This window comes from Balaenoptera physalus, assembly GCF_965194825.1.
Source record: "Balaenoptera physalus genome assembly, chromosome: 15".
Lineage (NCBI taxonomy): Eukaryota > Metazoa > Chordata > Mammalia > Artiodactyla > Balaenopteridae > Balaenoptera > Balaenoptera physalus.
Window position 1 is genome coordinate 32,460,674 of NC_138894.1, and position 12,925 is coordinate 32,473,598.

Here is a 12,925-nt window from a genome sequence, read left to right on the forward strand (position 1 = left end):
TGGATAAAGAAAATGTGGTGTATATATTTATGAAATGGAATATTGCTCAGCCATAAAAAGAATGAAATCTTGCCATTTGCAACAACATGGATGGACCTAGAGGGTATTATGCTAAGTGAAATCTAAAAAACAAAACAAACAAACATAACAAGACAGAAACAGAGTTATAGATAGAAAACAAACAGGTGGTTGTCAGAGGGGAGGTGGTGAAGGGAGGAAAGAAATAGGTGAGGGAGATTAAGAAGTACAAACTTCCAGTTGTAAAATAAATGAGTCACGGGTATTAAGTGTACAGTGTGGAGAATACAGTCAATAACTATGTAATATCTTTGCATAGTGACATATCGTAACTAGACTTACCGTGGTTTTTGAAATGTACAGAAATATCAAATCACTATTTTGTGCACAGGAACTAACATAATGTTGTAGATTAATTATACTTCAGAAACAAAATAACAAACTCATAGAAAGAGATCAGATTTGTGGTTAACAGAGGCAATGGGTAGGGGGAGGGAGTGGGAATTGGTTGAGGGCAGTCAAACGTCCAGTTATAAGGTAAACAACTCTTAGGGATGTAATGTACAACATGATAAATAAAACTAACACTGCTGTATATTATATAAGAAAGTGATTAAGAGAGTAAATCTTAAAAGTTCTCATCACAAGGAAAATATTTTTTTCTATGTCTTTAATTTTGTATCTGTATGAGATGATAGATGTTCACTAAACTTACTGTGATAATCATTTCATGATGTATGTAAGTCAAATCATTATGCTGTACTCAAACAGTGTTGTATGTCAATTAAATCAATAAAACTGGAAGAAAAATAAATAAACTAGAATTACAAAGAAAAAATGGTTAAGATGATAAATTTTGTTATGCATATATTATCACAATTAAAAATAAGAAAGAAAAAGAAAGAAAACACGAGAATCAAATACTTAGGAATAAATTTAGACAAGCAGGTATAACACTTGTACACTGGCAACTACCAGACCTTACTGGAAGAAATTAAAGACCTAAATAAATTGAAAAACATCCTGTGTTCATCGGCTGGAAGACAATGTTGTTAAGATGGCCATACACCCCAAAGCAAGCTACATATTAAATGCAATTAATATAAAATTCCCAACAACCTTTTCAGCAGAAATGAAAAAAAGCGGATCCTAAAATTCATATGGAGACACAAGGGCCCTGATTGGCCAAAACAGTCTTTAAAAAGAACAAAGTTGGAAGACTCATACTTCTCAATTTAAAAATTACTACAAAGCTACAGTAACCAGATCAGTGCAGTAATGGCATATAGATCAGCATATAGATCAATGGGACAGAACTGAGAGCCTAGAAATAAACCCTCACATCTATGGTCAACTGATTTTTGACAAGGGTGCCAAGACCATTCAATGGAGAAAGAACAGTCTCAACAGCTGATTTTGGGACAATTCCATGTGGAAAGAATGTTTGACCCCTACCTCATACCATATAAATAAATTAATTCAATATACATCCAAGATGCAAATGAAAGAACTAAAAGTATAAAATTCTTGAAAGAAAATATATGGACAAATCTTCATGACTTTGGATTTGGCAATGGTTTCTTAAATATGACACCAAAAGCACAAGCAACAAAAGAAAAAATAGGTACACTGGGGCTTCATTGAAAGTAAACTGCTGTGCTTCAAAAAAGAGTAGTAAGTGAGTGAAAACACAACCCAGAGAGTGGAAGCAAACATTTGCAAATTACACATCTGATAAGATTCCACAATCCAGAATATATAAAGAACTCTTACAACTCAAAAACAAAAAGGCCAAACAACTTAATTAAAAAGTGGGCAGGGACTTCCCTGGTGGCGCAGTGGTTAAGAATCCACCTGACAATGCAGGGTTCAAGCCCTGGTCCAGGAAGATCCCACATGCAACGGAGCAACTAAGCCCAGGCACCACACTACTGAGCCTGTGCTCTAGAGCCCACGAGCCACAACTACTGAGCCAGCAAGCTACAACTACAGAAGCCCACGCACCTAGGGCCCGTGCTCTGCAACGAGAGACGCCACCGCAATGAGAAGCCCACATGCCACAACGAAGAGTAGCGCCCGCTCGCCGCAACTAGAGAAAGCCTATGCACAGCAATGAAGACCAAAAGCAGCCAAAAAATAATTAATTAATTAAATTTAAAAAATGGCCAACAAGCACATAAAAAGATACTTAACATCATCAGTCATTATGCAAAGGGAAAGGCAAAACAAACCACAATCAAAATGACAATGAGTATGAGATACCACTTTGTACCTACTGGGATGGCAAAAAAATTAATAAAAGTAAATAAAGAGTGTTGGTGAATGTGGAGAAATTGGAACCCTTAGAAATTGTTGCTGGGAATGTAAAATGGTGTGGCCACTGTGAAAAACAGTTTGACGGTTCCTAAATATGCTTAAAATAAAATTACCAAATGACCCAGCATTTTCAACTCTTAAGTGTATACCCAAAAGAACTGTATGTAGGTGTTCAAATAAAAACTTGTACACAAATGTTCACATCAGGTCTATTCACAATAGCCAAAAGGTAGAAACAACCTAAATGTCCATGAATGGATAAAGAGATAAGTAAAATATGTCTAAACATATAGTATTATTCAGCCATAAAAAGCAATGAAGTACTGACAGATGTTAGGACGTGGATAAATCTCAGAAAGATTATTCTAGAGTCAAAGAAGCCTGACACAAAGGCCACATATGATATGATTCTAATTAAATGAAATAACCAGAATAGGCAAGTTCACAGAGACAAAAAGTAGATTAGTGATTCACAGGGGCTGGTAGGAAGGGGGAATAGAGAGTAACTGCTTAATGGGTATGAGGTTTCCACTAGGGTGATGAAAAAGCTCTGGAACTAGATAGTGGTGATAGTTGTAAGACACTGTGAATATACTCAGCGCCACTGAACTGCATACTTTAAAATGATAAAACTGTAAACTTTGTTATGTATATGTATTTTAGTACACACACCAAAAAACCCTCTATCTGCATCCTTTCCCCCTACCTCCTCTATGGAACAAAAAGCCTCAATCTGTGTCGGTCCCAATTTTTGGCTTACTTTAAAAAAGAGTCTTATTGTACTATTAATATGTGTAATTACTGTCATTTAATACCTACCAAAAACTCAATTGAGAAATAATATTTATGGTTAAATGTCTGAATGTTTTGTGCCTTCTTTCAGCTAAACTAGTGGTCTCCAAATTGTTTTGATCATGGGGTCCCACCGATAAAATATTTTTGAGTACAAATTACTAAAGTAGAATTTATTTATAAATTATATATTATTGCTGTACTCATACACTGTAAAACATATACAAAAATATAAATTTTAAAAGGTTCATACTCCAATGAACCATTTTGCAAGTATCCCTATTTGGAGAGCACCTCTCCAAATCAATTTTATCTTGGGTTAAAGCAATGGTCTGCATTTACTGACCCCTTGAAATCTGCCTTTATGGAATTCCCTAAACTAAGGTCCTATTAGCCTTACATGATTGTTGTTACTGAGAATGTACTGTAAGGATGCCGTTGAGGAGTTTGTTACACCACAACGCCTTCTTTATGAGGACAGACGAGAGAAATTTAAGAAGTCTTAGTACCAGAAATATCTGTAATGCTTTTGAAAATTTCGCTTGCTTTTATATTAGAGTTACGTAAGTGATCACAAAATTCTAGCAACACTAATTGCTAGAAAACATAAAGCAAAATTTGTGGCTCATTTTTAGCAACCACATCCACAAGGTATCAACTTGCCTTCCCATCACTCTTAAATCTTCATGTATTTATTTTTCAAATCATGTTGTAGCTCACCCCTCCCTGGCTTCAGTCTAATTTTCCATCATTCCAATTCTTCATTTACTTAAAAAACAATCATATCATATTACTTATATATGTATGTGTCTGTGTGTGTGTGTGTGTGCGCGCTTAAAAGCATCTCAGAATTTCTTAAAAGACAGGGAGGAATGAATAAACAAAAACCAACAGGCAAAAAAACCAGGCAATATTGTTCAGAATGGAGGTCATTCTAAACTTGAAGCTCCCCTGTACCAAAGGTATAGACTTTGCAGATTTTGAAGCATTTAGCAGCAAAGCCTTTCATCCAAAGGGTAATTCGTAAATGAGTGTTGATGAAAAGAATGACGACTCAAACAGCACTGTACTACACTTTCTCACTCTTTTCCAGCTGGTAAGAAATATTATAATGAGGAAAGGGCAATTGGCTTTTTTTCACCTGTGTGCAAAGTTTAACTAAAAAGTCCATGAAAAATGCAGTCACATTGCCAGATGGAATTTGTAGCCATGTACCTGGATGTGTTTCCTTCTGGTGTGCTCTGAAGTAATTTGGGGGTAACCTGTATTCAGTGGTTTCTTGTTTTTCTCGCTCCGCTTCTCAAGGTATCTCCTCTGATGGTCGGTGATGCTGCTGTCTAGTTTAATTCGCCTGGGTGACAAACAAACTCTTTCATGGCCAAAAGCATGGATCAGTCGGGCAGTATCAATGGTGGAAATAGAGCTGCTCCTCTCATGCAGAGTCACTTCCTTATCTGTTTGGGTCAATATATCTGATTCCACAGAAGTGGTGGTGGAAAGGATGTTGGTGGCAGTATCTGTGAGCAGCTCACTCTCCTCTGAGTGTCTAGAATCTGAAGAAGTGTTATTTATATAATGAAAACCTGGCTGTTTTCTCAGAATATATTTATCAAATTTAATCTGTTCAATTTTAATCTGATTGGACCTCCTAGCTTGATGAGTAGAAAGAACCTTGTTTTTTTTAAGATCGCCTGTGTTTTTATGGCATTTCTCCAGGCTTTTATACCGTTTCTTTTTCTGAAGCTTGTTGTTCTGCTGTTGCTGTCTACCACTCCATTCCTTAACATCTTGTTCCCCCTTGCTATCATCCTGTGTACTTTCTGAGGGCTGGAGGGAATGTGTGATGGGACGTTGAAGAAGTTTAGCCAAACGATCAAGTCGCTCCACCAAGGAAAGTTCCTTCTTGGCACTGAACTCAGGAGGTTTCTGTTGCCTCTGTCGCTCCTGATACCTGTTCCAGAGTTCACTTAAACTCACAGTGTGCTGAGTTGTTAACTCTGGGGTGGCCTTATGATCGCTTTTTAGGTCATCAACTTGTTTGTCATATTTTGGAAAGTCTCTAGCCTGACTGTTAGCAGTATGCTTTACTTCTTTGTTTTCCAAGTTTACATTGATACTGAGGCTCTCTACTGTGGTAAAATCTGACTTTGTCTTTGCCACATTTTGATAAGAAGAAGGAAGACAAGTGTGTTCTCTTTGTTTGTCTGGATGATGCTGAAAGGAATCTTTCCAAGAATGCCTCATGAAAACTCTTCTTCCTAAGGATTCATGGCAAAAATCTTGATCACTTGGTAGGTGCACTGGATGATGAAAGTAAAACTTAGCTGACCTGAAGACAGAATGGGTGGTATTTTCAAATTCTGAATGACATCTGGACTCTGAAAAGGTGAAAAAAAAAAAAGATTTTGAAGGACTTTCAAAATATTTGTATTGCCTTTAGAAGTAGTATTCACATTTAATTCTTTAGATACAAAACAAAGACTGAAGAAAAGAATGGTCTATATAAAGATTCAGAAAATTCACTGCCTGGACAAAGGATTCATGTCTTGTGCCTAGTGGCCAGATTGGCATGGTAATAGTTTAAGAGACTCAGGATCAAAAGACCCAGATTCTGGGCTGGATTCTGCCACAGACTGGCTGTATGACCTTGAGGAGGGCATTTTGGTTCCTGGAATTGTAACAGCAGCTGCTATGTATTACTGCTTGCTATGTGTGGGGTATTATGATATATGCTCTATATCTGTTTTTTTCCCTTTTTGTGAACCATCTTCACACCACCTTAATTTTTGGTATTGTGGTAAAATACACCTAATATAAATTACCATCTTCCATCTTCACATTTTGACAGTCATTCTATATCAAAATATAGACATTTTAAGATGTAGAACATCTTAACAAGTATAAACCGTAATTGTAAACATTAATTCAGTTTCCGTATACATTTGTAGAGTTCTAAGTCATGGAAGAAACAGACATACACATGAAACAAAGTATCACTTGTAACTATGGGATCCATTTTACCTTCTCTATAGATTATTGGTAATCAGAATTTTCACTAAATACTCTGGGAATCCCTAAGACAATTTCCCCAAAATATAGTGGGATACATGGAATCTGCTTTTATATCTAAAGTATAAAAAGACTCTCAAACCTCCCAATGAACAAAAGTCCAGGACCAGGTGGCTTCACTGCTGAATTCTACCAAACATTTAAGGAAGAATTAATATGAAAGATTCTCAAACTCTTCCAATAAACAGAACAGGAGAGAACACTTCCAAACTTATTTTATAAGGCCCACATTACCCTGTTATCCAGACATTACCTAGATACCAAGTGTAGATACACTACAAGAAAATTACAAGCCAATATCCCTGATGAACATAGATGCAAAAAGAAACCAAACAAAACATTAGCACACCAAATTCAATAATATATTAAAAGGATTATACACTATGATCAAGTGGGATTTATTCCAGGAATGCAAGGATGGTTCAACATCTTACAAATCAATCAATGTGGTACATGACACTAACCAAAAAAAGGACAAAAATCATATAATCAACAGATGTAGAAAAAGCATTTGAGAAAACTCAAAATCCATTCATGATAAAAACTCTCAACAAAGTAGGTATACAGGAAACATAGCTCAACGACCATTTCTGACAAGACCATAGCTAACATACTCAATGGTGAAAAATGGAAAGCATTTCCTCTAAGATCAGGAACAAGACAAGGATATCCACCGGCATCATGTTTATTGAACACAGTATTGGAAGTTCTAGCCAGAGTAATTAGGCAAGAAAAAGAAACAAAAGGCACCCAAATCAGAAGAGAAGCAAAACTGTCACTATGTGAAAATGGCATGATTTTATACAGAGAAAACCCTAAAGTCTCCACCAGAAAAACTGTTACAACTAATACATTCAGTAAAGTTGCAGTATACAAAAGTATTTAACAGACAAAAATCTGTTGCATTTCTATACATTAATAATAAATTACCAGAAAAAGAAATTAAAACAATCCTATTCATAACTGCATCAAAAGAATAAAAGGCCTAGGAATAAATTTAACCAAGGAGGTAAAAGACCTGTATACTGAAAACATTGATGAAAAAAGCTGAAAAAGACATGAAAAAATGGGAAAATATTCTGTGCTCACAGATTGGAAGAACTAATATTATTAAAATGTCAATACTACTGAAAACAATCTACAGATTCAATGCAATCCCTATCAAAATTCCAATGGCATTTTCCACAAAAATAGAACAATCCTATAATTTGTATGTAACCACAAAAGACTCCAAATAGCCAAAGCAATCTTAAAAAAGTAGAAGAAAACTGTAGGCATCACACTCCCTGATTTCAAACTATAATACAAATCTACAGTAATCAAAATGGTATAGTACTGACATAAAAACAGACATGTAGATCAATGGAACAGAATAGAGAGACCAGAAATAAACTCACACATGTAAGGCCAAATACCTTATGACAAAGGAGCCAAGAATATACAATGGGGAAAGTATAGTCTCTTCAATAAGTGGTACTGGGAAAACTCGATAGCCACATGCAAAAGAATGAAACTGAAGCGTTATCTTACACCATACACAAAAATCAATTCTAAATGGATTGAAGATTTAAATGTAAGGTCTGAAACCATAAAATTCCTAGAAGAAAACATAGGCAGTAAGAGCTTTGACACTGGTGTTAGCAATAATTTTTTGAATTTGACACCAAAAGCAAAGACAACAAAAGCAAAAGTAAATAGTAGGAGTACATCCAACTGAAAGGCTTCTGCACAGCAAAAGAAACCATCAGACTACTGAATGGAAGAAGATATTTGCAAATGATATATGTGACAATGGGTTAACATCCAAAAGAGACAAAGAATTCAACTCAAATAAAAACAAACAACCAAATTAAAAAATGGGCACAGGATCTTAATAGACATTTTTGTAAAGAAGACATACGAATGGCTAACAAATACAGGAAAAGAAGCTCAGCATCAATAATCATCAGGGAAAGGCAAACCAAAACCACAGTAAGATATCACGTCACACCTGTTAGAATGGCTATCGTCAAAAAGACAAGAAATAACAAGCATTAATGAGGATATGGAGCTTAAGGTTCCTTTTTCTGTGCACTGTTAGTGAGAATGTAATTGGTGTTGCCACTATGGAAATCAGTATGGAGTTTACCCAAAGAGTTAAAAATGGAACTACCATACGATCCAGCAATTCTGCTTCTGGGTCTATACACAAAACAATTGAAAGCTTGGTCTTGGAGAGATATTCGTACATCTGTGTTCACTGCAGCATTATTTAAAATAGCCAAGACATGGAAACAACCTAAGTGTCCACTGATGGATGAATAGATAAAGAAAATGTGGTATGGGGGGGTGGGAGGAATTGGGAGATTGGGACTGACATATATACACTATTGATACTATGTATAAAATAGATAACTGATGAGAACCTACTGTATATAGCACAGGGAATTCTACTCAATGCTCTGTGGTGACCTAAATGGAACGGAAATCCAAAAAAGAGGGGATATATGTATACGTACAGCTGATTCACTCTGCTGTACAGTAGAAACTAACACAACACTGTAAAGCAACTATACTCCAATAAAAATTAAAACAAAACAAACAAAAAGAAAATGTGGTATAGAGGAAAGTGGGCAAGATGGCAGAGTAAAAAGACTTTGAGCTCACCTCCTCTCACAAGCACACCAAAAACACAACTATCCGCAGAACAACCATTAAAAAAAACACACACACACACAAAAAAAACTGGAACCCACCAGAAAAGATCTCCTACACCAAAAGACATAAAGAAGGAACCGCAACAAAACTGGTAGTAGGGGCAGACTCACGATATAATCAAATCCCATAACCCCTATGTAGGCAACCTGAAAACTGGAGAGTAAATATATTACAGAGGTTCTCCCAGCCAAAAATCTATAACAGATACACACATACACAAACAAGGAATCTAAACATAACACTGAAGATAGTCATCAAATCACAAGAGAAGAGAACAAAAGAAGGGGGAAAAAAAGACCTACAGAAACAAATCAAAACAATTAACAAAATGACAGTAAGAACATACATATGGATAATTACCTTAAACATAAACAGACTGAATGCTCCAACCAAAAGACACAAACTGGCTGAATGGATACAAAAACAAGACCTGTGTATTTGCTGCCTACAAGAGACTCACTACAGATCTAGAGACACATACAGACTGAAAGTGAGGGGATGGAAAAGGTAGTCCACACAAATGAAAATCAAAAGAAAGCCAGAGTAGCAATATTTATATTAGATGAAATCAACTTTAAAATAAAAACTGTCACAGGAGACAAAGAAGGACACTACAGAATGATCAAGGGATCAATCCAAGAAGAAGATATAACAACTGTAAATATATATGCACCCAACATAGGAGCACCTGAATACATGAGGCAAAATATTAACAGACATAAAAGGAGAAATCAACAGCAGCACAATAATAGTAAGGGACTTTAACACCCGACTTACGTCAATCGACAGATCATCCAGAGAGAAAATCAATAGGGAAACACAGGCCTTAAATAACACATTAGACCAAAGGGACTTAACTGATATTTATAGAGCATTCCACCCAAAAGCAGCAGAATACACATTCTTTTCAAGTGCACATGGAACATTCTCCAGGATAGATCACATGTTAGGCCACAAAACAAGCCTTGGTAAATTTAAGAAAACTGAAATCATATCAAACTTCTTTTCCAACCACAACTCTATGGAACTAGAAATCACCTACAAGAAAAAAAAACTGCAAAAAGCACAAACACGTGGAGGCTAAACAATATGCTACTAAACAACCAATGGATCACTGAAGAAATCAAAGAGGAAATCAAAAACTACCTAGAGACAAATGAAAACGAAAGCACGATGATCCAAGACCTATGGGACGCAGAAAAAGCAGTTCTAAGAGGGAAGTTTATAGTGATACAGGCTTACCTCAGGAAACAAGAAAAATCTCAAATTAACAACCTAAACTTACATCAAAAGCAAGTAGAGAAAGAAGAATAAATAAAAACCAAAGTTAGTAGAAGGAAAGAAATCATAAATATCAGAGCAGAAATAAATGAAATAGAATAGGAAAGATCAATGAAACTAAAAGCTGGTTCTTTGAAAATATAAACAAAATTGATAAACCTTTAGGAAGACTCATCAAGAAAAAAAGGGAGAGGGCCCCAATCAATAAAATCAGAAATGAAAAAGGAGAAGTTACAACTGACACCACAGAAATACAAAGGATCATAAGAGACTACTATGAGCAACTACACACCAATAAAACGGACAACCTAGAAGGAACTGATGAATTCTTAGAAAGGTACAACCTCCCAAGACTGAATCAGGAAGACACAGAAAATATGAACAGACCAATTACCAGAACTGAAATTGAATCAGCAATTTAAAAATTCCCAACAAAGAAAAGTCCAGGACCAAATGGCTTCACAGGAGAATTCTACCAAACATTGAGAAGAGTTAACACCCATTCTTCTGAAACCGTTCCAAAAATTTGCAGAGGAAGGAACACTTCTGAACTCATTCTAGGAGGCCACCATCACCCTGATACCAAAACCAGACAAAGATATTACACAAAAGAAAACTACAGACCAATACCACTGATGAACATAGATGCAAAAATCCTCAACAAAATACTAGCAAACCGAATCCACTAATAACTTAACAGGATCATACACCATGATCACGTGGGATTCATCCCAGGGATGCAAGGATTTTTCAATATCTGCAAATCAATCAGTGTGATACACCACATTAACAAACTGAAGAATAAAAACCATATGATCGGGCTTCCCTGGTGGCACCGTGGTTAAGAATCCACCTGCCATTGCAGGGGACACGGATTCGAGCCCTGGTCCGGGAAGATCCCACATGCTGCAAAGCAACTAAGCCCGTGTGCCACAACTACTGAGCCTGTTCTCTAGAGCCTGTGAGCCACAAATACTGAGCCCGCGTGCTACAACTACTGAAGCCTGTGCGCCTAGAGCCCGTGCTCTGCAACAAAGAGAAGCCACCGCAACGAGAAGCCCGCACACTGCAACAAAGAGTAGCTCCCGCTCGTTGCAACTAGAGAAAGCCCACGTGCAGTAATGAAGACCCAACACAGTCAAAAATAAATAAAATAAATTTATTAAAGAAAAAATATGATCCTCTCAATAGATGCAGAAAAAGCTTTTGACAAATTTCAACACACATTTATGATAAAAACTCTCTAGAAAGTGGGCACAGAGAGAACATACCTCAACACAATAAAGGCCATATATGACAAACCCACAGCTAACATTATACTCAATGGTGAAAAGCTGAAACCATTTCCCCTAAGATCAGGAACAAGACAAGGATGTCCACTCTGGCCACTTTTATTCAACATAGTTTTGGAAGTCCTAGTCATGGCAAGCAGAGAAGAAAAAGAAATATAACAAATCCAAATTGGAAAAGCAGAAGTAAAACTGTCAGTTTCTACAGATGACACGATACTATAAAATCCTAAAGATGCTACCAGAGAACTACTAGAGCTCATCAATGAATTCACTAAATTTCAGGATATGAAATTAATACACAGAAATCTGCTGCATTTCTACATACTAACAACGAAAGATAAGAAAGACAAATTAGGGATTAACCAAGATGGCGGATAGAAGGACGTGCTCTCACTCCCTCTTGCGAGAGCACCAGGAGCACAACTGGCTGCTGGACAATCATCGACAGGAAGACACTGGACTTCACCAAGGAGGATACCCCACGTCCAAGGACAGAGGAGAAGCCACAGTGAGATGGTACGAGGGGCACAATCAGAGTAAAATCAAATCCCATAACTGCTGGGTGGGTGACTCACAGACTGGTGAACACTTATACCACAGAAGTCCACCCACTGCAGTGAAGGTTCTGAGCCCCACGTCAGGCTTCCCAACCTGGGGGTCCGGCAACGAGAGGAGGAATTCATAGAGAATCAGACTTTGAAGCCTAGTGGGAATTGATTGCAGGACTTCGACAGGACTGGGGGAAACAGAGACCCCACTCTTGGAGGGCGCACACAAAATAGTGTGTGCATCAGGACCCAGGGGAAGGAGCAGTGATCCTGGGGGAGACTGAACCAGACATACCTGCTGGTGTTGGGGGGTCTCCTGCAGAGGCAGGGGCTGGCTCTGTTTCACCGTGGGGACAAGGTCACTGGCAGCGGAGGTTCTGGGAAGTACTCCTTGGCATGAGTCCTCCCAGAGTCTGCCATTAGCCCCACCAAAGAGCCCGGGTAGGCTCCAGTGTTGGGTTGCCTCAGGCAAAACAACCAACAGGGAGGGAACCCAGCCCCACCCATCAACAGTCAAGTGGATTAAAGTTTTACGGAGCTCTGACCGCCACAGCAACAGTCAGCTCTACCCACCTCCAGAGCCTCCCATCAAGCCTCTTAGATAGCCTCAACCACCAGAGGGCAGACAGCAGAAGCAAAAAAAAATACAGTCCTGCAGCCTGTGGAACAGAAACCACATTTACAGAAAGACAGACAAGATGAAAAGGCAGAGGGCTATATACCAGATGAAGGAACAAGAAAAAAACCCAGAAAAATAACTAAATGAAGTGGAGATAGGCAACCTTTCAGAAAAAGAATTCAGAATAATGATAGTGAAGATGATCCAGGACCTCGGAATAAGAATGGAGGCAAAGATCGAGAAGATGCAAGAAATGATTAACAAAGACGTAGAAGAATTAAAGAACAAACAAA

At 37.5% G+C, this 12,925-nt stretch overlaps 1 protein-coding gene across 6 annotated transcripts in view; it reads right to left on the bottom strand.

Annotated features, from left to right (window-relative positions):
• Nucleotides 1–12,925, bottom strand: part of LOC309643942 (centrosome-associated protein ALMS1-like) — a 77,502-nt gene that overhangs the window by 41,414 nt on the left and 23,163 nt on the right. For all 6 annotated transcript variants that reach the window (XM_082427126.1, XM_082427129.1, XM_082427128.1 and 3 more), the window contains one exon: nt 4,342–5,504. In XM_082427126.1, the coding sequence (XP_082283252.1) occupies nt 4,342–5,504 (1,163 nt within the window). The remainder of the gene's footprint in view (nt 1–4,341; nt 5,505–12,925) is intronic.